Source organism: Callorhinus ursinus, unplaced genomic scaffold, assembly GCF_003265705.2.
Source record: "Callorhinus ursinus isolate GAN/ISIS: 27379988/994484 unplaced genomic scaffold, GSC_fseal_2.0 scaffold2, whole genome shotgun sequence".
Taxonomy (NCBI): domain Eukaryota; kingdom Metazoa; phylum Chordata; class Mammalia; order Carnivora; family Otariidae; genus Callorhinus; species Callorhinus ursinus.
Window position 1 is genome coordinate 7,152,286 of NW_027397064.1, and position 23,867 is coordinate 7,176,152.

The following is a 23,867-nucleotide window of genomic DNA, read 5'->3' on the forward strand; positions in this document are numbered from 1 at the left end:
CCCCTCATTTGCCTGGGGCTCTACAAACTCATCCCACACTTCTCTCCCAACCCATTTGCCAAGTCCAGCTTTGTTTCTCTGGGTAAAACACACTCATGAAACAGAATTCTTTTTTTTTTTTTTTTCCGTTCTATTTTGGTGACAAGAGAGATCCTTGATGGAAACTGGATCTGTAAGAAAAATAAGGACAGAGCCATTAGCTTAGACAACATTCCACGACCTTGGAATTTTGGTGGCTTTCCAGTTTTACAACCCCGTGGGTGAGGAGGTTTCAGCTGTTAAGATCCTCTTGTGGAAAAATAAATTATTTAGGATTCAAATTTCTTCCATTCTCTTGTCCACCCTCCTTTTCATCCAAACACAGCCACTTGGAGCCTGGTGTTTCCCTTCAGGCTGTAACGCGCTTATGCAAAGTGCCTGGCTCATACTTGGCTCCGTCAACATTGGTGCCTTCTTTTCTCTCTCCTTCTCCCAGGGTCCTCAGCAGCTGCAGTGGAGACTCGCTCCCCCAAAACGGGGCCGTGGCAGTGAATTTTACTGTGCTCACTGCTCAAAAGGAGAGGGGAAGCAGCCCCTTGCTTTGAGTGCCTTCTCATTCCCGGTGGGATGCTAAGAGACGGGCTTACCAAGCTTTAAGAAAGATTCTAGAAACACCTTTTCCCAGAGAGGAGGCTCTGCCACTGCCATTAGATGTTCTTTAGTCTCTGGACTGAGAAGGACACCAAACTATTTCCCTTGCACGGGGTCGAATGGCTGAGCCTTTGGAACTCAGGATGACCCAGCGCACCTCCCCCTCGCACGCACGCACACACTAACTTTCACATACCCTCAGGGGGCCTTCTGTGGTTCAAGCGCTTGTCCAAGCCAACACGCCCGGACATTGGAGTTCATCTGGCACTCGGCTACTGTAGAACCTTCTACAAACACTCCGGTCTCTTGTAGTGGGTGATGCTGGCCAGGGTCCCACCTGGTTTGGATGTTCTACTTCTTTGCCCGGCAAAGGGAAGCAACCCCAGCCCCAGACCTGGGGTAGAATATAGGGAGAGCTCTGGATTGGGCTAATCCAGTCATGATAATTTAACTCCCTATGCTATTAATTTGTCAAAGAGGCATGAGACCCAATTCAGGGGCATGTCACCCCAATTAGAGGGCAAGTATGCCAGGGGCAGGGGCTTCTGGGAAAAACGTCTTAAGAAGAGACATAAGGAGGAGGTGGCCTTTTCCCTGCTTCTGACGGTCAGGTATGAGGACGGCATTCTGGGAGCTCTTCCAGCTATCTGCCCATGAGGGGAACCTGCCCCTCCTCTGCTGAGGGGTGTCAGGGCTGAAAGCTGGGTAAGTCCCCAGGTCCCTGCTGACCCTGTTGAGTTAGCCATCCCTGCTGCTTCCCAAGTGTTCCCTGAGATGATCTCCCTATTACAATTTTGAATTAGGTTTTCTGAAATTTGTAGCACCAAAAAATCTAACCCACATTCCACTTATCAAACCAAGTCTTAAAATGCCTCATGGCATTTGGAAACCTACCAATTCACACTTTCAATTGTACAGCTGACTGAAGAGGTGAGAAGTCAGAAGGGAACACTTTCCTGTTTTACCAAGCACCTTAACTGTTTAGAGGTAGGTACGTTTCATTCAGCTGCCGAGCTACGGCATTCTTCTCATGAGGCAGTGAAAGCTTTTTGCACCAAAAGGATCGGCATTGAGGGCGATGGTTGAAAATGCAGGACGCGTAGGAAGGGCTAGAGTCCAGAAGCACCTGGGTCAGCCCATCCAGCCAAGAGGGGAAGAGGCCGTGAACCTGGGTGCTGGGGCGGGCCCCTGCCCGCCCTCCGCCGTCCACTTTACACGTGGGGGTGGGTCCTAGTACCAGGATAGGGAAGCACACGTCTGTCTGTCCACACTCCGTGAGGAACACAAGAACAAACAGAAATGTAGTGGCAGGATCCTTATGACCCCAGGTCTCAGCCCTGCTCACCAGCCCCTTCCGCCGAGATTCTTGTCTCTTGGCTGCCTTTCCCTACCTGTGGACACCACATGTTGACCGGAACCTACCTGTGCTGCCTTTCCCTACCTGTGGACACCACATGTTGACCTGAACCTACCTGTGCTGCCTTTCCCTACCTGTGGACACCACATGTTGACCTGAACCTACCTGCTCTCCCTATCTCTGAGAACTTAATGGGACCCTGCATGCTTGCCTAGACCCAGAGCAGACCCACAGCAGGTGTCTTCTCCATTGGCACCTTCCTTAACTACCAGCCTTCTAAATGACATCTTCCTGGCCTTGGTTCCTGGTTCTTGGCTCTATTTATGTCTTCTTCCTGAGTCATCTTGGCCACTGCCTGTGGCTGTAAATCCCAGCTCTTACCAATCACTCCCACCGGCTTTTCTGGTGACTTCCATGCAGCCATCTGCCTCCGTGACACGTCCATTTTGTAGTCCAACATCTCAATAATAACAACAGAACAGAACTCTTGATTTCCGTCCCCTCCTGTGCCTGATACCTCTGGCAATGGCACCCCAAGGAGCCATCCTTGAGGCTTCCCTTTCCCTCATCGCTTCATCCCATCTCTCAGCAAGACTTGCTGGTTCCGGCCCCGTAATGTCCCCTCCACGGCTCTCCCCGTGGTCCAAGCACCATCTTTGCCTGTGCAGATGATCCCCACCTGGTCCTCCTCCCCCTTCCCCATCCTCTAGCCCACAGGCACTGGGATTGTTTTGAGATCTTTGAAATCAAAACCAGCAACTTGAGAGACATCTAGAACATGAAGTCCTCAAGGCCCTGCCTGACCTTGGTCTCCCCTGCAATGCCATCCTGACCGCCAGAGCTCCAGCCATATTGACTTCTTCTCTGGTCCCCAGACATGTTAGGTTCCTTCCTGCCTAATGATTGGATGGGTTCTTCTGTCTGTAAGAACGCTCCTCCCCCAGCTTTGCATCGTCTGGCTCCTTCTGCCCTATGCATCTCAGTTCAGAGAGGCTGTCACAGACCAGCCTATCGCCAGCAGCATCCCCTCCTGCTCACCTGCCCTTCTCTGCTCTTTATCAGATCAACCTTATTGCTTGATTTCCTTGATAACACTTGCCACCAAATCAAGGCATCTTGTTTATTCATTAACTTGTCCATTGTCTGTCTGTGCCCACTGGAATGCAGGCTCCCTGGAGGGGGAATGGATCTTTTGTCTGTCTTGGTTTACTCCTATAGCACAGCGTAGGTACCCAAGACATATTTAATGAATGAATGCATTATTTAATTAATGAACACTCTTTTTCCTCATCTGGACTCTGCCCTCTAGCTTGGATGTCAGATAAGCATTTCTGTCTCCAGGGGAATTATTATCCCCTGCCCCCTTTGCCTGGGAATCCACAGACTTTACCAGACTTCTGAGTCCCAAGCCTTGCCTTGGCCTGTTGGTGGACTTGGCCATCCGTGTCGCACTGTGTCTTCATGTCTCACGGTCCCCAGTGTGGTGCTGGGCACATGGTCAGTACTGACATGGGACAGCTGTGTTGGCCCACTTGCCTGTTTACAGGGGTTAGTGCGGGGGGAGGGGGTGACCGTGGGGAGTCAGGGTGGGACACACTGTGACTGCAACTTCTAGGCTTCTAGAAAGTCCTCTCCTGACCCCTTGTGGTGGTACCATAATCAGACCCCAGACTCCTAGTGTCCACTGAACGATGGGGTTAGGATACTGGAGCGCAGGCTCTGGCAGAAGCAAGTCTGAAAGAAGCCAGGCCTTGCTCAGGTCAGTTAAAGCACATTTCAAGTGCCCCAGTGCCAATGAGCATTCCAACCCAGTGCTGGAACAGCAGTTTGGCAAAAGCAGTGGGTGACCGGGGGGAAAGGCCACCTCATCAGAGTCGCTAGGCATGGGCTCTGGGAGCCTGGGAAGGAGCCTGTCTCAGGCCACTCAGGGTGGGTGGCACAGTCTCCCTCTCCCTCAAGGGAGATCGGAGTGGTGACGGACAGCTCCGGGTGGAGAGAGGAAGTCCATCCCTGCGAGGACCAGCCTGTCAGGTGGGAGTTCTGTCCCTGGGCTGGTTGTATCTGGCCCCGAGAAAGCGGCACCCCAGCCCTGCATCCGGGCAAGGGGCCCACCCTAAGAAGACATAAGGAGTCACTCCTCAGAGCGGAAGAAAGAGGTGAGTTGTGTGAAATTCATGCACGGTTTCACTCTCAGTGCCAGGGGAGTGAGCTACTCCAGGCCCTGGATGGGGTTCTATTCTACTCCCTTCCTCCCGTTTTCCCCCTCTCCACCCCCTCCACTCCCCCTCCTTGCTGTCAACCATCTCCCTCTTCCCCTCCCTGGGCCCCTCCATGCAGGGCTCAGCACCGTGTGAACTAATGAGGTGCTTCAGGTAGCACCCGACAACACATTAAATAACTGACATCCCTGCCATTCATCTTTCAACCCCGGTTAAAGCAGAAGACAACGTCACAGCGTGGAGCTGCCTGTCTTAACGTCCAACGGGTGTCCTTGGAACACACAGGGCACCGACTTCAAAGCTGAGCCTTTCTCAGGCATCCTCATCAGCTAGAATTCCACGACATTTTGGATTTCTATCTACTGTGAGTCTTTTTATGGCAAGCGATAGGATTTTCCATTTATGGCCAGACTCAAATTTCCCTTGAAAATAAATGCATTTAAGTTAAAAAGAAAGCTAATTTTAAAAGGAGTAAGGATAGTGCGGGTGTCAAATTCGGCCGAGTTTGGGGAACACTGAGTTAAGAAGCGATGTTGATGATGCTGATGGGGGAGCGGCTGTGTTGAATGCCTCATCTGTGCCCGGCTCTGTGCTAAGTGTTTGACATGCGTACTTTTCACCCACTCCCCCCAGCTACCCAGTGAGAGGTGTACTGTTAGTACCCCATCTAACAAGAAGATGGCAGGAGTTAAAGAATTTGCTCCAGGCCCTAGAGCTACTGGATGTGGGAGGGGATCTGACCTCAAGCTTGCCTGCCGCCAGGGGCAGAACCCAAGGGAGCACCATGGCCCCTCTTGTAAGGAGCCTCTAGGACAAAACGCTTTAGCTCAGGGGCATTCTTCAGACTGCCCATCACCACCATCTACCCAACCCCTGTGACCCGGCCTGGCGTGTCTGAACATCCTCTCATTTAATCCTCAAAACCATCGCCCCCCCCCCCCCCAGGAGATAGTTACTATTCGTCCTTCTTTAGCAACGACATGCCTCTCAACAGAGAGTTAAGTGATGCATCCCCTAAGACCCAGCTCCCAGGTAGCAGAGCCAAGACCGGAACCTACAGCCCCGACCCCCAAAGCCTGCATCTTTCTGACCACTCCCACGATGGTAATAGTAACAAGACCGGCCAACTGGCCAACCCTGTCCTCGGAGCACCTTATCTCATACTCCAACAATCTCAAGACAGGTCCCATGATCTTCCCTATTTACAGACGGGGAAACCGAGGCTCTCAGCTGCTGTGGTATTACATGAGGCTTAGGTGCTTTCATTCCTCCCCGGAAGTCCCTTGATCAGGCAGCAGAGCCCCTGAGTGGCTGCTGAGTTTACTTTTTGGGTTGGGCTTCTGAGATGCTTCGAGCACGTGCCCTACTGTGGCCATTCCTTGTCCATTCCCGTGGCTGGTGGAGGTCTGGGCGTGGGTTGAAAAGCTGCATTACCAGCTGACCACCCCCCATTATTAGGCATTCACTGCCAGTGGACTTGACAATGGGGACAACTGTGGGTGCTCTTGGTGCCCACCCAGATCCTCTTTCTGGGCTGGTGCATCCATTCCCCGGCTCCTGTGAATTGTGAATGTTGGCTGCTAACAGTTCAAAACTGCCTCCTTCCCCAGGAACTTGTTCTCAGGGGAGGACAAACGGGACCCGCTTTTCCACAAAGATATACACTCCCCACCCCCAGCCCTACTGCCAATGCCTCAGTGATGGAGGAGCACAGGTGAGACCAGCTCTGTGGTGTAATTCACACACCAGAGCTCCCCTGGGATCAGGCTGAGGCTGGACTCCAGCTGAGACCTCCCCCTTGCTCTACTCCTTCCTCTGTCCTCTCTTACCTCCCTCACTCCCATTTTCCCTCATAAATCCTGTGCACCCAAATCCCTGTCTCAGGCTCTGCCCCCAGGAGCCGGGCTTGAGACAGGGGAGGCTGGAGATGCTCCCTGCCCTCAAGGATCGTGCACTATAGTTGCAGAGACAGGCCACATAGGTACCAAAAAATCATCCCCAATTCAGGATGGAATAGGCTGGAGAAAACAGTGTTAAAAAGAGGGGAGAAATCACTGGAACTGTAGTGGGGGAAGAGCTTATGGAAGAAATGGGTGGGACCAGGCCATGACAGATAAGCAGCACTTCAGAAGGGATAGTTCACTTGACAGGGAGAAAGTTCCAAGGGAAGTCCCGAAGAGGGACGGGAACCTCTGTTCCCCCTCTCCGGCTTCTTCCTGCCTGGGATCTGTGACTAGGGAACCCCCCGCAGTGGGGGTTGGGGGTGCTGTGATTTGACAATCCCAATAGTGGGTCTAGCATCGTCCAAGAGTGTCAGGGCTGCTTGAGAGGGCCGGGCCAGTGGACCCTGAGGTCAGGAAGTCACTCGGTTCTTAAGCTTTCCCTGAGAGGCTGGGGCTTGGTCCACCCATAAATTCCTCCTTTATTCTGAGAAGGGACAGACACTCCCTCAGCCCTGCGCTGCGGGCACGGTGACCCAGTGGGCTTGAGGGTTACCTCTGCCAGGCGGTGAAGGCACAAAGGGGGTCCACGTACCTGCCGGACCGCGGGCCTGGGGGTTTGCTCACAAGGATTCAATGGTGTAATAGGCAGCTCCCAGGGCCCCCAGAGCCACAGCAGCAGTCCCGAGAGCTTGGAGCACGTGAATTACGGTGAGTGGAGTGTTTCCTTGTAGGTTTTCTGTAGAGCAAAGCAGAAAGCCCACAGGTTGGGGGAAGCTGGACTCCAGTGCCTGTCTACAGACAGGGGAAGCAGAAATGGTAGGGTCCCCTCAGGATGTCGGGAACGCCCATTTCCCCGCTACTGATGTTCCTCTCAAGGGAATCCAGCTCTGCCCACCCCACCCAGTGAATCCCTGCCATGGGACCCCTGACTCTGAGGATGGGCAAGCCCGGGATGCCAGCTCCCTGGGACACTCAGGGAGCAGGGTATGAAGGCGGTTAAGGCCGCGGTATGCCCCGCCCCATGTTAGACATCTCACACCCAGGGTCTTCCTCCAGCCTTACAACAACCCTGTGAAGTAGGTTCTATCATGTGGCTCTGTTTTGGAGAAGAAGAATCTGGGGAAGCCACACGTGATGCCCGCCACGCGGGCAAGGGAGATGTACCATCGTGCTAATGACTGTGAGGAAGGCTTTCACAAAACGCAATATCCATTTGGACAACGATCCTGCTAAAGTAGGGAATCGTGTTTAATGTGAATACGTATTTAAAGCCAAGATCCAACATTCCGTTCCACGGAGAAATGTCAAGATTATGGAAGCTGGTGTTATAATTTGAGCAGAATTGAGACCACAGGTCTCACCCTGGCCACACTGCATCTCTGCCCCATCCCCACCATTCCCTAATGCTGAGCTGCCTTGCTTTTAACTTTCTCTCCACCTAGAACACTCTCTTTTCATGGTAAGCCATGGGAAGATCCCAAGACCCTTCGAGACTCAGTGCGGATAGATACCATTGACACTACAAAGTCTCTGTGGACCCCGACTTTGAAGTGAGCACCTTCTTTTTCTGAAGCTCTTTGAACTTCTATGGGGAAAGTGTCACTTCCTGGCTCCCATCTGAGTTTCTAAATGTACACGTCTCAGCTTGTCACGTAGACTGTATGATTTTAAAGGGTCAAGTTCCCTGTTCTGGTTTTCCTCATAGCGCCTAGTATTCTACGCCCAGGAGGTGTTCCCACTTGTTGGTTTTAAAGCGATACGGAATCCACGGCACGTCTCGTCGACACCAGATGGACAGAAATACTAAGGGTGTGGGAAGAGAGTAGAGGTGAGTGGCGGGCAGGTCTTTCCCTGATGGGACTTACCGGACTGTAGAGTATTTTTAGCTCTACACATGTTCTCCCAACACACCTGGGTATCTGTTTGCTTCTCTTATGTCCGAGAGATGGTGCTTTGGGGAGAGAGGGGATTTGGTGGGGGAGAGACCAGGAAGAGGGTGAGGGGTGGGTGGGTTCTGCGCCTGGTGTAGGGGTATGAGATCCCCAAGTGGGAAGTCTCTTCGTGGACATCGGTGAGACTCTGAGTACAGGTTTGGCTGCTCTGGGGCCCAGAGCCGGGGGCAGAGGGAGGCACATAGCCCTGCACCACTGGGAAAGCGGACTGCTGTCTTTAGTTTTGTTTTCTGCACAGGGGTCTTCCCTCGAGCGGAAGCAGAAGCCACCAGGTGGCTTTCTCCTGAAGGCTTCGTGGGAGAGGAAAGGAAAGGCAGGTACTGCAGATGATGCTGTGGGAGGGAGCCTGGGGGCATGGCCCCGTGGAGACTGCCAGAAATTATGAAACCCTCTGAAGGGGGTGGAGGTTTTGCTCTTACCAACGGGCCATGTGAGTTGCAATCAGTATTTATCACTAAATTCTGGGGAAAACTCATATGCAGGTCAAGAACCTGAAGCTCTCAGCTATGGTATGGGCCACAGAAGGAGGCCCCTTGGCCCAACAGAGCATTTAATCACAATGCTCTGAGGGACAGGGACTTTTCTAAGGGCTGTGAGGGAGTATCCTCTGAGGAAGGAGTGCACCTCTGGAGAAAAGAAACACAAGCCTCCTAAAGAAGCAATTCCTGGTAAGGAATTCCAAGGTTGGAAAGGGCAGGGCACCAAACCCCGGGAAGTGACCACCCCGGAGAGGCTTCCTTTCCTCCCGGAATTCTCAAGAAGAAGTTACAACATGGCGGCTAACATGGTCCGGGGCAGAGCCCGGCCCTGGGAACGGAGGGCCCCAAGGGTCCAGCCCCCCATGCGCTCCAGAACCTGTAGAAAGTGAGGAGGCTTGGGGATCCTCTCCCTGGCATGGTGGGCCAGACCCGAGGAAGGAGGACATCAAAGATGCGGCTGTGACACAGGCCCAGGCGACGCCAGCAAGCAGAGCTGCCGGGGCAAGTGGAACAGGAACAGTAGGCCCGCGGGCCCGCACGAGTCACAGCCCCTGGATGGACAGAGAAGGAGAGAGATGAGGGACCCCCTGCCTCCGGGAGGCTGGGGAGAGCTAGGGAGACACGGGAGAGAAGACTAGCTGCTGGGGAAACTGGTTGCTTTATAGACTGGAGCTCCCTGGGCCATTTCAAAATAATGGTGCCATTAGTTTTTATTCTCAGTTTACAAACAGGGAAACTGAGGCTCAAAGCATAGATGGGATGTGGCCTTACAACAAGTAGATTGGAAGAAGTGGGCTTCAGCTCAGGGCTTCTAACTCGTTTGGTGCTCCTTCTTTGGAATTCACAGAAAATGACCGCGGCGGGAGCACGACCCTGAGATTCCACTGGAACACGGTCCATTCTTCTGGGGTTCGTTGATCGATCCAGAAGACAGTGGCTCCTCCAATTTACAGTCTTTGAAGCACTTTCCCAAACCTCTCTCCCGTTTGTCCTCTGCTAAGGATACCAGCAGGACTCAGAGATGGCGCCATCTGCGGTGACACAGGAGGGCTTCTGGCAAATAGTTCCCACCTTGGGTAGTGACTTCGGTCCTGGCTTCTTGACACAGCTACATGTTCTTCCAGCGTACGCTCCGCGCAGCCAGTGCTCAACCTGGCAGATGCCGCACACTTCCTCCTGAGACCTGCCCATGACAGATACTTTTTCTCCAATGGAGAAGGAAAGGATTCTAAAAGGCATGCTTTATCTTTTTGCTTCGTTAATTTTTTTTAAAATAGACATTTAATTCCTATGTCATAAAATTTACCCTTTAAAGGGTTCAGTGGTTTTTGGTCTATTAACAAAGGTGTAAAACCATCATTACTGTCTAATTCCAGAACATTTTCATCTCCTCCCTCCCCAAGGAAACCCCAGGACCGTTAGCGGTCACTGCCTTTCCCCACCTTCCCCCCAGTTCTGGGCAATGGATTTGCCTATTCTGCACATTTCATAAATGGAATCATATACAACATGTGGGCTTTGGCGGGCTAGCTTCTTTCACTTAGCCTAATGTGTCTGAGACTCATCCACGTTGTAGCCTGTGTCAGTGGTGCCAAATAGGATTTTGTTGTATGGACGTACCACATGCCGTTTATCCATTCATCAGGTGGTTGATATTGAGTTTGTCCCGCTTCTTGGCTATCATGACTAATGCCGCTGTGAACATTCACGTGCACGTTTTTGTATGGATGCTCTATTTTTAGTTCTCTTGGGTATGTCCCCAGGAGTGGAATTGCTGGGTCATACGGTAACTTCACGTTTGACCCTCTGAGGAACTGCCAGATTGTTTTCCACAGCAGCTGCACCGTTCTACGTTCCCTCCAGCCATGGGCAAGGGTTCCAGTTTCTCCACAGCTTCCCCTAACACTTGTTACTGTCCACCTTTTGATTACAGCCATTTTAGTGGAAGGTGAATACTTTCTGAAACTACAGTGTTTTCTGCATCCAAAAAGATTTGGATTTTAGGGGTGCCTGGATGGCTCAGTTGGCCGAGTGTCTGACTCTTGATTCTGGCTCAGGTCATGATCTCAGGGTCATGGAATCGGGCCCCATGTTGGGCTCTGTGCTTGGCTCGGAATCTGCTTGAGATTCTCCCTCTTACTCTCCAAATAAATAAATAAAATCCTTTAAAAAGAACTTGGATTTTAGAAAATGGCGCCCTGACGTACAGGCCTTCATCCCTTATCACCAACATTTTTTCCCACTCTGGCTCAAAGGGAGAAAATTCCTCTGGTAGGAAAGTGCAGGGTGTCCACTATAACCACGGGCAGGCTACCCCTGTCTCCTGCTTGGTCTTCTCAATAAGCAGAATTCCTCCCCAGGGGTGAGCCACACGCATTCCACAAAAGATGTGGGAATGGAACTTTTTGTTTTCTACAGATATCAGTTCTGAAGGCCGTAATCCAGAAATGTTTCCATCAGTGGTTGATGATCACAATATATGCAATATGTAACACTCAAAACCATTTCTACATGTTAAGAATGAATTGATGCTTGGGGCGCCTGGGTGGCTCAGTTGTTAAGCGTCTGCCTTCGGCTCAGGTCATGGTCCCAGGGTCCTGGGATCGAGCCCCGCATCGGGCTCCCTGCTCCGCGGGAAGCCTGCTTCTCCCTCTCCCGCTCCCCCTGCTTGTGTTCCTGCTCTCGCTGTGTCTCTCTCTGTCAAATAAATAAATAAAATCTTAAAAAAAAATGAATTGATGCTTAGCCACGGAAATACTGTTGTCCCAGCAATTGCTTGGAGCTAGCTCTCTCACTCACACCTCACGTCTAGTTTATATCCACACCATCCCCGAGGAATAAGCTGTGGCCCAGAGAGTGTGGCCTGCTCAGGACCATAGAGCCACCGGCACTGGCTCATGGTGAAGCCAAGAGAAGCTCAGAGAAGGGTGTTCTTCCTCCTGGGGAAACTTGGGACTCTTGGGACCAGAAGGTCAATGCTGCAGTTAGGAGTGAGGATTATAGAGTCAGAATAGATGGAGGTCCCCCTCTCAGTGCTACCAGTGCCTGCTTGAGAGTGTGCTGTTTGATTTCTTTGAGCCTCAGTTCCCCCACCTATAAAAGGGAGAGCATGGTGATAACACCTCCTTTACAGGACTGTTAAATGGGAAGATTCACACTGACAGCTGAGCTGAATGCTAGGTACATGGTAAATGCTTGGGGATAACAGTTAGTTACTACCATTATTATTAGTAGTAGTAGTAGTATTAACCGGCCTGTCTCCCAAACTCCACTCGAATTCCCTCTACACAATCCAATGCTCATTCAGACTCTGGCTACCCAAGAAGATGGAGGACTACTTTTCCTAGACAGCCATTCCATTTTCAGGCAGAGCTCATTTTTGGAAATATCTTCGTGTTGAGCAGAAATCTGCCTGTCTCTAGCGTCTTCCATGGGTAAGGCTGCCCGATTTAGCAGGTGAAAATACAGAATGCCCATGCAATATCTGGGACACACTTACACTAAAACGTTATTTGTTGTTTATCCGAAATTCAAATTTAACTGGGTATCCTATATTTTATCTGGCAACCATTTAGTCAGACATCTGAGGGCAACATGGAACAAGTCTACGCACATCTTTTACTTGACAGATTTCCTCCAATTCCTTCAACCAAATCTCATACATCAAATGGTTCTTGCTTTCCCACCCCCTCATCCCCCATTATCTTCTTTGGACTAGACTGCTAGGCATCTTTTACAGCACACAAGGATAGCCTGATGAGGACAGAGTATGACCACCTCCCTTGTCCTAAACTGTATACTTCTATTAACACATCTTGGTTTTTATTTTTGAGCAGCCACATGGCACTTCCGACTCCTGATAAGCTAGTATCACCAACCAGCCAAGTGCAATGTCAATATGTATGTGTGGCTGCCTTCATTGAGACTCAGGGTGGTGAGGAATGGCAAAATCCAGGAATCCTGGTGTCCTGGGTAACAACAAAACCCCAAACCCTCACACTTCACCAGCACAGTTCCAGAATACACGTCAACCATGCACCACTACCCGAAATGAACCCGCCTCTGGGGGACCCTAGGACTCCATCAGCAGGAAGGCTAGAAGTTCTTGAGTTAGAGGCCTGCCCACCTGTTTTCCTGGGTTGAGAAGATGCTCTTGTGTTAGTGTCCTGAGGCAGCAGGCCTCGGGTGGAGGAGTTGGTTTTGGGAGCTGGGAGAGCCTGGGGCACAGACTGGCAGGGAGTGGATTCAGAGCTGGGCTTCGGGGTGGATCCGGGGCTGGGCTGCGGGGTGGATCTGGGGCTGGGCTGTGGGGTGGATCCGGGGCTGGGCTGCTGCGGGGTGGACTCGGAGCTGGCGTTCTGTGGCGTGGATTCGGAGCTGGCCCGCAGTGAGGTGGAGCCATGGCGTCTGGACTCCGGCTTCTTCCTTTTGCCCTTCCTCATGGTGGGTTCTCTTCACCTAAACGTGGACCTACATGGAGCTGCCTAATCTTCCGGCTCCCTCCTAGAGGGGCCGTTTGCCCCTGCCCTGGGGGAAGGCTCTGGCCTCGGGATGGACCTAAGTCCCACAGAGAACTGTCACCTCCACCCCCCCACCCCCCCCACCCCCCACCCCGTGAGGTCACAAAAGCCAGGGTGGTTCCTATGGCAGGGCTCTGGGGACAGTCTTCTCTGCCCACACCAGCCTGCTGTCCTCCGGCCTCCCCAGCGACTGGGATGGGCGGAAGGCTGCTGCTGGGCCCTCAGGGACCTGGGTAGGCCTGGCCACAGGGATGGTGACATCCTGGACCCCCACGATGCTGCGACCAGAGCGCCTCCTTCAGGCACCTCTCTACTGGTGCGTTCCTGGGTCCCTATGTGCTCTCTGTTTCACTCTTAGACACCCTGGCTGTGACGCTCAGCTCTGTCACCGGCTTCCACATACCAAAAACCAACAAACGACTTCACCATGCATTCTGTGAGTTTTAGGCGCTTTACTGAAGATTTGGGGGTCCATGGGAGGTCCACGGCTTCTCCCATTTCAGCTGTTCCCTCCTCACTCAGAAGATCTTAAAGTAGCTCCAAAACCTGCCCTCCCCACTGTGGGAAGGGGCTGGGGACCCCCAACTTTGATAGGAACCCTTGCTTTTGGCAAAAGGATTTCCCCTATAAGCATAACAGTTGTTTGGAAAACTACACTTTCTTTGAACTCAGTTGCGGCAACAACAGACTACCCCTCAAACCCCAAACTCGTCGGGTCAATTAGGGGACTATGAATATTTCGTGAAGGTAAAAATATGATTTTCCTTTCAGGATGGAAGTGGATAAGACATTTTTAAAAGACAGCCCTAAACTTCACACTGTGACTGCAACACAGAATGTGTTCACATTAGAAGACTCTACCTCCACCATAAATGCATCGCTAGGTGGGTGAGTATTCAGCTGTGAACCCTGTGCTCTTGGGTGGGGGCAGTAATGCTCTTGGCCCAGGATAGGGTCTAGGGCAGACATTGCTAGAAGGCACCTCCACGCCAGACCAGACCCGATGTGAAATGTAAAATGACAGAAAATATTTTCGGGATTCTAGAGCCTGAAAAGACCTTAATGATTCTCTTTTTGCAGAAGAGAAACTGAGGTTTAGGGAAGTTAAATCACCTTCCAAGATCACAGGACTGGTTGGAAGCATCGACAGGGCTAAGTTCCCATTCAAGGCTCTTTCATTTCATGGTTCCAGAAGGCAATAGGGTATCAGATAATTATACAGGTCTTAAAAATCAATGGGCTAAAAAAAAATCCCTTGAGTGAGAAGACTGAATTCCTTAAAAAAAGGCACCAAGGATTAGCAGTGGAAGATAGCTCAGATCAATAAAGTCGGATTGAATTCGGTTGACCATCAGCACAAGGAGGTTCAAGGAGCAGGTGAATCTACAAGAAGGTGGTAATTCTCTCAAGTTAAGAGCAATGGATCCCTCTCCGGGAGTCAACTTAGAATCAGAGAGACCAGAAACCTGGGTCAGGGACTCTGTCCAGATTTAGCAGACAGTTCAGGAACTCCGAAGGCATTTATCTCTGCAAAATTAGATTTTCAGACACCAATGGGCTTTTGCCTGGGGCTTCAACCTGATTTATATCAGAGGTTCTCAACCTCAGCTCTATGGACACTTGAGGCCGGATAAATCCTTGCTGTCTGAGCCGGATAATTCTCCTGTGTGTTGTAGGAAGTTTAGCAGCATCACCCACCCCACCCCGCTGTGGCAATCAAAAAGGTCTACAGACAATGCTAAATGTCTCCAGGTGTGTGTGTGTGTGTGTGTGTGTGTGTGTGTGTGTGTGTGTGTGAAAATTGCCCCTGGTTGAGAACCACTGGTTTAAATGAATTAGATAAGGGGCGAACACTCATGGGTAGTATTTCCTGGTAGAGATGAAAGGAATGTGTCATTTCACACCAAGGAGCCAAGTGGCACAGAAAACAGGTCCCTGTTCCTGGGGAGAGCTGTGGAAGGAACACAGAGGCTCAGGCTTCGGGAGGAGCGGGGAGTTTTTCTATGGCAGTGCAGAAAAATATGGGTGGATTCTTTTGTAAGGGTGGCCCCAAGAAGCAGGGAGAGGGCCCTCGTGGAGTGAGAGGTTGGCCCAGAGGGATGAGGAAGAACGGCACTGTGATACTTTGCCAGAAGGTCTTCCTTGGCCCCCTCTGCCTTCTGGCTGGAGCCCAAGTTCCCGGCTGGAAGTCTGACTCCTCTATAACACGGTCACAGACCAGTGTCCCAGGTGTACCGACCACCTCGCCGCCACCTTGTCCAGTTCTTGCCAGCTATGAGCGCCGAGGCTTGCCTTCCTCCATTTGTGAAAGCCCTTCCCCTCTACCAGGCCCCTCTCTCTCTGTCAAAACACCTCCCATCGTCGAGATCCATCTCAAGTGGACCCATCTCCTCATACAGCCCTTCTTCAGATCCCCAACTGGAAGTGACCCCTCCTTCCCTGAGCCCCAGATCATATATTGCGTGGTGTTAGAGTGATGTTTCTCCTGTCCTCTCTCGAGTTCCCTACTCCCAGACTGTGAATACCCTGGAGGGCCCAAGTCCAGAGAAGAGGCTCAACACAAGCTTCTTGAAGGTGAGGGTAGGAGGACAAAGCAGGAAACCACCGAAGGCAGGGTGAGCATGGAAGATCAGGGCCAAGGTACCTCACAGACTGCATCACTTAAGGGGTTATTTTCAAAGATGGACTGGGGTTTTCTGGCCTTAGCTGAGGATCACGGAACAGTCCACAGGCAAGGGGCTCTCCTACTCGACCAGGGAGCCACAGAACGATCTCGTGCGCTATTTGTGAGAAGATGGAGTCTAAGGGGAGGGAGGCGAAGTCAGGATAAGGTTCTGAGGGTGTGAAAATCCACACCCAGTGGTTCTGGCCCTCTGGCTGTGTCCAGGGCGCCAACAGCAAGCGTGTCAACATTTGTCCTGAAGCTCGCATCTTACAGCTGGATGACACCTCAGACACCAGCTGGCCCTCGGCCCCCACCTGTCAGGAAAGGTAACTAGTCCTCAGAGGGGACAACCTTCTCTGGTCACCAATAGGAGGGTGGCAGAGCTTTGGGCAACTGGGTGTTGGAACTCCCTGCCCAGAGCGTTTCCTTCCCTCCCTCTGGAGGGGACTTCCAGAGACAGAGCCTCCCGGTGCTCATTCCAGAGCCCATTGTCCAGGGCTCTAGACCCACAGATTAACCCTCTGGGGCCACAGGCCTGGATTCCTTGATAGGCAAGCTCTCAAGTGCTGAGTAGGAATTCTGACACAGAACTTCCTCCAGAGCATAGTTGTGAGGATTAGACGTGAAAAGCCCTTAGAACAGTGCCTGCCTCACACCGGGCAGGTTTTTATTGTAAATTATGATTCCCTTGGAGGAGAAGCCTACAGAACCAAGCAAAGAATAAGTGCATGTGGAAAAGAGGGAGTGGGCCTGGGTCCTACAAAGTCCCATATCTGTACCTTGCAAAAGTGTGATTCAGAGTTCAGGGCAGGGGTGGGGGGGAAGGGCCTGGGGCGGGGGTGGGGTGGGGTGGGTGGGAAGTGTAACTCTACCACTTAAATACATTTGAACACTTTTGACCAGAGATTGCCCCAGTGAGCACACCTGGGGTGAGAAATCTAATTAGTCTTCACCCAAACCAGGAGGGGGACCGTGACATGGGGGATCTGTCCACTCCCCTGGACCAGGATGGCACTCCCTCCGTCCTTGCAGCCCTCCCCCGCCCCCGCCCGCTCTCGGGCCCCTCACCATCCGTCTGCGTCTCCTGATCCACTAGCGGGACGCAGCCCCGCTCCCTGGCACTGTGCCCTCGGCTGGCGGCGGGCTGGATGTCCAGGGTGCAGTCGGAGCGGCTGGGGCTGAACACGGCCGTGTGCACCTCCACCGAGGGGCTGTGCGGCGCGAAGGCGCCGCAGAGCAGGGTCTCCATGCGGCGGCGCGCCTCGGCCTCCTCCTCCGGCCGCGGCTGCACGATGATGCCGACGAGCGCGGCGGGCGGCCGGCCGTCCCGCGCGTGCACCTGCTGCAGGAGCAGCTGCAGCCGCGGCAGGTTGGAGCGCAGCGCCGACGCGCGGCACAGCACCAGGAGCAGCCGGGCGCTGTGCTCGGGCGGCGCGGGCGGCGGGCGGCGATCCCGGCATCCGGCCGCCGGCTCCTCGGTCGCCTCGCAGCCGGAGCTCTCAGACGGAGCCGGGGCCGCCCTGCACTCGCACGCGGCCTGGCACCGGTCGCGCGGCCTCTCCTCCGTGCAGCGCCCGGACTTGGCGGCCGGGCAGTCGGCGCTCAGCCGCAAGCTGTCGCCGGGACGCTTGCGCCGCCGCGTGGCGCAGTTGCCGGAGCTGCTGTGGCCGCTCGTGGCTCGGGTGGACGAGGGCCCGGCGGAATGATCGTCCGGGGCCTGCAGGGTCAGGCTGCGCTCATCCCGCTTCCAGAGCTCGCCGAACAGCAGTATCTGGCCGTGGCCCTCGACGGGCTGCGGGGCCCTGGAGGGCCCGGCCCCAGGCTCCATGTCCGGTCCGGCTCTCTTGCCCCTCTGCGCCCCGGGCCGCCGCTGGCCACGGGACAAGGGGCCCTTCCCTGGAGCATGTCACAATACCCCTGCGCCCTACCTCTTCCTGTCCTGACCCAGGGCCTCCGCCCTCTATTTTTTTGGAAATCTTCCAACATAGGGAAGTCGCAGCTGCAAAGCCCACGGGCGCTTAGTTTCTCTTGTCATTTTGTATGTCTTTGGGGTCAAAAGAGCAGATCCTTTTATCTCGGGGATGGATCATTATGCCTAAACCTCCAAGTAAAACAGATTTTTATGCACCTTGCAGATATTTAAAAAGCAGTGAAAAAATAATCATAAAAAGCAGTGGATCCGGATGCTCACTGCACCTGGGACATTTGAAAAGCCGTGAGGACCAGAGAGACCAGTTCGGGGTGGCCGAGCCTGGGAGGCCGGCCTTGCTCGGGCTCAGCCCGGCTACTCTCTGGATGACCTGGGAGCCAGGGTCCTGGTTCTAGCCTGAACTGCTTGGGCTACGGGAGATGGTTTGGGGGTCCCCTCGGGTCTCCTATGGATATGTATTTGAAAAATCCCGTCTTTTCCTCCCGTGTTTCTCCTTTGCTCCTCACACAGAACTGCATTCTGACGCTTCTGGTCACCAAATCTGTGTGTTTTTTCCCCACATGGGGCAATTCTGTGACACCAGCTCGGAGTCCTACCATTTAACTCAATTCTGACACAATCTTCTAGAGATAGCATCAGATCCCACAGATCAGGGGCGGTGTCCCACAAGACTGCCCCCCACCTTCAGATGCCAATTACGAGTCCAGGATGTTACCTGTGCTTCTGACCCATCGGCTGTAAATCTGAGATCCCATAGTCCCCTCCCCAGGTTCAACTGATTTGCTGTGAATGGCTCACAGAACTCAGGAAAACAGTTTACTTACTGTTGACCAGTTTATTATCAAAGGATATAGAAGGGGCGCCTGGGTGGCTCAGTCGGTTAAGCGTCTGCCTTCGGCTCAGGTCATGATCCCGGGGTCCTGGGATCGAGCCCCCACTTGGGGCTCCTTGCTCCGTGGGGAGTCTGCTTCTGCCTCTCCCTCTGAGCCTCCCCCTGCTTGTGTGCTCTCTCTCTCACTCTCAGAGAAAAATCTTTGGGGAAAAAAAAAAAACAACTTATAGAAGACACAGGTGAGCATCCAGATGGAAGAAATGCACAGGGCAAGGTGTTGTGGGAAGGGGTGCGGAGCTTTCATCCCACTTCTGGGCACACCATTCTCCCTGAACGGAATTCCACACGTTCACCAACCTGGGAGCTTTCCGAACTCCAACACTATTGCGATTTTGTGGAGGCTTTCTCATGTAGGCATGATCAAGTATTAACTCCATCTCCAGCCCCCCGCCCCTCTCTAGAGGATGGGAGATGGGGCTGAAAAATCCCAAATTTTTAATCATGGCGTGGTCTTTCTTGTGACCAGCCCCCATCCAGGAGCCCGCTTCATTAGAACAGAAATCACCTGCAGAATCACCTCATTAGAACAAAAGCCACTCCCGTCACCCAGGAAATCCCACAGGATTTGGGAGCTCCTTGTCAGGGACAGAGTCAATGACCAAATATTAGAATGAAAGATGCTCCCAGCGCTCTTTTCACTTAAGAAATTACAAGGGTTTCAAGGAACTGGAGGCAGAGACCAATAGGTACCTCACAGGGCACCAAAGTGCCAGAAAGATCTTTAGCAAAACCAAACAAAAAAAGCATTAAAAACTCTTTCTATGCCCTGGGGAGGTGGGACAGAGGTATTCAAGAGAGCCACAGTGACTAGAATTTGATGGCGGGAAAATTTTTCCCTTTGTTAATTTTTTTTTAAAGGAGCTCTATTAGGTTGTTTAAAATTATTTTAAAAAATGTAAAAATTAAAGACTCTGAAAAGCAAGCTGTCCATCAGAAGGCTCCCCACCCCCCTGAGCTGAGATCCTGCTGAAAGCTGCAGGATCCCACCGGTCAGGGAATTTGGGAAGATGGGGTAAAGGTAGAACACCCCCACAGCTCTGCAGAAGCAGGGTGGACAGTGTTGAGGGACTCCCCTTGTCCCGGTTTTTCTGCCTTGGACCAGAGACTCAGCTCACCTTCCATCTGGATGGTGTTGGTAAGAACACTTCTAGCCCCTTCCCCCTTCCTCAGCACATCGGAAAGGTCAGAGTCAGGGAACTCATGGGTGACCTTTCCCTAGGGTGCCGGGTCACTGTGTTATAAACTGATGCTAGTTTCATGCAGGATGAATCAGACCTGCCCACCCGGCCACACAGGTGTCCGTTCACCTTTCCACAGGCAGACCCGAGTGTGGGAGCCTTTTTTTTTTTTTAAGATTTTATTTATTTATTTGAGAGAGAGAGAGTGAGCACAAATGTGGGGGTGGGGAGGGAAGGTAAAGGGAAAAGGAGAAGCAGACTCCCCACTGAGCAGGGAGCCCACGGGGCTCGATCCCAGGACCCCAATATCATGACCCGAGCCAAAGGCAGATGCTTAATCGACTGAGCCACCCAAGCGCCCCTGAGTGTGGAAGTCTTAAGATTTGGATTACCGTGGTTGGAAGGAGGTCCTGCCTGGGCTTGGCCTGAACTTTTTTTTTTTTTTAAGATTTTATTTATTTATTTGAAAGACAGAGAGTGAGTGAGGGAGAGAGCATGAGCAGGGGGGAGGGGGAGAAGCAGACTTCCTGCTGAGCAGGGAGCCTGACATGGCGCTCCATCCCAGAGCCAAAGGCAGTCTCCTAACCAACTGAGCCATCCAGGTACCCTTTGACCTGCACTTTCTAAACCAGCTTTATCAAGTTCTGAACTGGGGAGGACCAGTTAGGAAGGACTAGATGTCCCAGGCTCCCAAAAGGTAGATTTGAACTGAACTCTAAGGAGAGAACGGTGCTTCCCTCTCCTGCCCTGTCTCCCTTGACTGGGCGTGAAAGCAGCCCAAGGCTGCCAGGGGCAGGGCGATGCTGTGTTCCTCACCCTCAGTTCACCGAGTCAGACAGTTATCAGAGGACCCTCGTATTTAACTGTCTGCCATGGTGGGCTGTCCTCCATCAGAAGGCTAAGGCTGAGGTGCCACTGACAAAGGTCCCACCTACGTCCCACCTAAGCCACACCCCTGGGCACAGTGAAGACGCAGCTTGGGGAGGGGAGCAGGGAGGTGGCCGGGCTACCAGCTTCAGGTGACTTTACAGAGTAAAAGGATGAAGCTGGAGTCCAGGCCTCCCTAGCAGCCCTTCTGGGGGATTTTTTTTTTTTTTTCTGGGGGGAGAGAGACTTATGGCAGAAGTGGCCCTAAAGGTGGGGGCTGGATGTACAAGTGTTCAAAGTGAATTCTAAGACTCCCAAGCATACACTCTGGAGGGGAGCAGACTATACCACCCTGAAATGTGTCACTTTGGCATGTGGAACATTTTGAGCTGAAGGCAATCAAGACCCAAAAGACTCAGGAAAAGCTTTTAACTCTCTCTTCACTGCCTAAAAGCATCTACATAGGGGGCCTGGCCCAGAAAGAGAGCTATTACCAGAGATAATTTTTTTTTTTTTTTTTTAAATCAGAGAGACTTACCTGCGTGGCAGGGCCAGCATCTGATGACCAAACATCTGCTCTTCTCATCTTCTTGTGACTTGTCCTCCCTCTGGGGCCCCAGGCCCCTGTCTCGTTCCTCAGCTCGAGATGGTATGTGAGCCTCGATTGCCCGAATGTCTTTGAGTCTCCTATTTCTATGGGGCTCCCATATGTACAAAAATTTGTTTTTCTCCTGTTAATCTGTTTTGTGTCAATTTAATTATTAGACCAACTAAAGAACCCAGAAAGGAAAATCTTTCCTCTTCAACAACTTTGAACTCCTTCATGATTCGTCTAAGTTGATGTAACAAAGAGATCCAAGGATTTAGTGGCTTAGAAATGACATTTTCTTCTTCTGGGGTCAGCGATCCAGGGGTGGTTCCTTTCTTGCCTCCAGGGCAGCTGGCCCAGGACTCTTCAGCTCCCAGACAGAGGGTACAGAGGCAGGAGGGAGGGGAAGGTAGCATCATTTCTAGGGCATGATTTGGAAGTTGGGTGCATCAATTCCACTCACATTCCATTGGCCAGAACTAGCCACGTGACCGCCTTGGCTGTAGGAGAGCCTGGGACTTGTGGCCTCCGCTTGGGTGGCCAGGCACCCAGTTAATGCTCCTATTACAAAGAAGAAGAAGAAGGGGTAAGCAGATATTGAGGGACATTTAACAGATTCCTCTTTGTGTCTAGTAATTGCCCCCATTATCTGAGGTCCTTCCGTGTGCTGGGTGTACACATGTCATCTTTACTACAACCCACCAATAGATAGGGCACCGTCTCCGAGTTCTAGATGCAGAAACCAAGGTTCAGAGGGGTTAAGTAAGTTGGCCAAATTCAATCAGCTAGAGAGTGTTAGGTCTGGGATCTAAACCCAGGCTTGACGGGCGGCAAGTTGCCAGGATGCAGTAAGGAACACAGCATCCTGAGGCTGAGGTGGGGCAAACCCTCCATCATTCTGGCTTCTGGAGGCTAACCCTGACATATGGCGTGGGGAGAGAGGGAGGGAAGGGGAGGTTGGGTGAGCAAGGGGGTGAGGGGGTCACTTGGAACAAGGGTCTCCTCCCCCTACTTGTTTTAGGCTTCCAGGTGGTAAAGCCTTCTGGACACAGTTTTAAGGGCACATCGAGAAAAGATTGGGAATTTCTGTTCTAACCAAACGACTAACCCTTCCTTCCTTTGAAGGGTAACTTTTCTGACTAAAATATTTACAACATAAAGTGTTTTCATAATAAGGGATATTGATAAGAAAGGATTTGCTATTTCAAATCTCATAAAAGCTCTTATTGCCAACTTTGAAAAGTCAGAAAGGTCCTGCTCAGATACCAGGTTGTATCCAGAGGTTTGTAAACAGGTAAGAGAGGTGTGTGCCAGGCCTTGCATCCGTTTGGGTCATTTGCCCTTGCGTCTGGATGCCATAGAGGAGCCCTAGATAAGGATATAGCCTCAGGTGTTTTAAAATATAGTGTATTCATAGAAAATGTGAGGTTCAGTAAGGCTAACAGATCAGAAGACAGGTGTCTTTGAAAAGATAGCTTGTAATGTCCACAATAGCCAAACTGTGGAAAGAGCCCAGATGTCCATCGACAGATGAATGGATACAGAAGATGTGGTGTATGCATACAATGTATTACTCTTCAGCCATCCAAAAAAATAAAATCTTGCCATTTGCAACGACGTGGATGGAACTAGAGGGTATTCTGCTAAGCGAAATAAGTCAATCGGAGAAAGAAAATTATCATCTCCCTCATATGTGGAATTTACAAAACAAAACAGAGGAGCCTAAGGGAAGGGAGGGAAAAATAAGACGAAACAGAGAGGGAGACAAATCATAAGAGACTCTTAACTATAGGACACAAACTGAGGCTTGCAGGAGGGGAGGTGGGGGGGGGTGGGTGGAGAGGGGGGGGGGGGGTGGGGGGATGGGTGACTGGGCGGTGGGCACGTGATGTAATGAGCACTGGGTGTTGTATGCGTCTGATGAATCACTGACCTCTACCTCTGAAACTAATAATACATTATATGTCAATTAACTGAATTTAAAAAAAAAAAAAGGAAAGAAACAGAGTCTTGGAAGTTATATAATTACTCTAGGTCATGGTAGGCAGCATAATGGTCCCCCAAAGGTGCCGCCCACGTCCCAATCCCTGTAACCTGTGACTTTGTTAGGTTACCTGGCAAAAGTGAATTAAAGTTTCAGATGGAATCAGGGCTGCTAGTCCCTCACTTTAAAATAGGGAGATTATTTTGGATGATCCAGGTAGGCTCAATATAATTAAAAGGTCCTAAAAGGGAGGCAGAAGGGATGAGTCAGAGGGAGATGTGACTCTAGAAGGCCGAGAGTGTTGGCTTTAAGGTTGGAGGAGAGAGGCCACGTGCCACGGAATGTGGGCAGCATGTGGAGGCTGGGAAAGGCAAGGGAGCTGTCCTAGTCAGGACTGTTGGGCTGTTGTAACAGAATATCACACACCAGCGGTGCTTATAAACCAGGAAAATGTATCTCACAGCTCTGGAGGCTGGCAAGTCCAAGATCAAGGCGCCAGCAGATTTGGTGTCTGGCGAGAACCCATTTCCTGGGTCAGAGATAGTCATCTTCTCGCCGTCCTCACATGGTGGAAGGGGTGGGCATGCTCCCCGCGGTCTCTCTTGTAAGAGCACTCAGCCCATCCGTGAGCAAGCCCTAACCACCTCCTCAAAGGCCCTGCC

The 23,867-nt window shown here is 51.9% G+C and overlaps 1 protein-coding gene and 1 long non-coding RNA gene across 12 annotated transcripts in view; one reads left to right on the forward strand and one right to left on the reverse strand.

Moving 5' to 3' along the window:
- Window positions 1-17,650, reverse strand: SPATA3 (spermatogenesis associated 3). 5 transcript variants are annotated; one of them, XR_012373723.1, is made up of 5 exons: window positions 16,834-17,650; window positions 6,742-6,885; window positions 5,359-5,612; window positions 827-1,024; window positions 1-170 (listed from the first exon to the last, which is right to left on the reverse strand). XR_012373723.1 is itself a non-coding variant. In XM_025889815.2 (4 exons), the coding sequence occupies exons 1-3, from the start codon at window positions 13,020-13,022 to the stop codon at window positions 6,780-6,782; spliced, it is 597 nt and encodes a 198-aa protein (XP_025745600.1). In that variant the 5' UTR covers window positions 13,023-13,174; the 3' UTR covers window positions 83-170; window positions 6,742-6,779. The 5 variants fall into 5 exon arrangements, 3 of the variants coding, with proteins under 3 accessions (XP_073733511.1, XP_025745600.1, XP_073733508.1); XR_012373722.1 differs by lacking the exon at window positions 5,359-5,612 and having other exon boundaries at window positions 5-170; XM_025889815.2 differs by lacking the exons at window positions 827-1,024; window positions 5,359-5,612; window positions 16,834-17,650 and adding exons at window positions 8,957-9,131; window positions 12,707-13,174 and having other exon boundaries at window positions 83-170.
- The window catches only part of LOC112837495 (uncharacterized), a 15,528-nt gene continuing 5,057 nt past the window's right edge, over window positions 13,397-23,867 (forward strand). For 3 of the 7 annotated variants that reach the window (XR_012373724.1, XR_012373725.1, XR_012373727.1), the window contains exons 1-4: window positions 13,397-13,536; window positions 13,872-13,988; window positions 15,601-15,674; window positions 21,161-21,281. This is a non-coding gene — a long non-coding RNA (uncharacterized lncRNA). Of the gene's footprint in view, window positions 13,537-13,871; window positions 13,989-15,600; window positions 15,716-21,160; window positions 21,282-23,867 lie in introns of all 7 variants that reach the window. The other 4 variants (XR_012373726.1, XR_012373729.1, XR_012373728.1 and 1 more) reach the window with 4 other exon arrangements.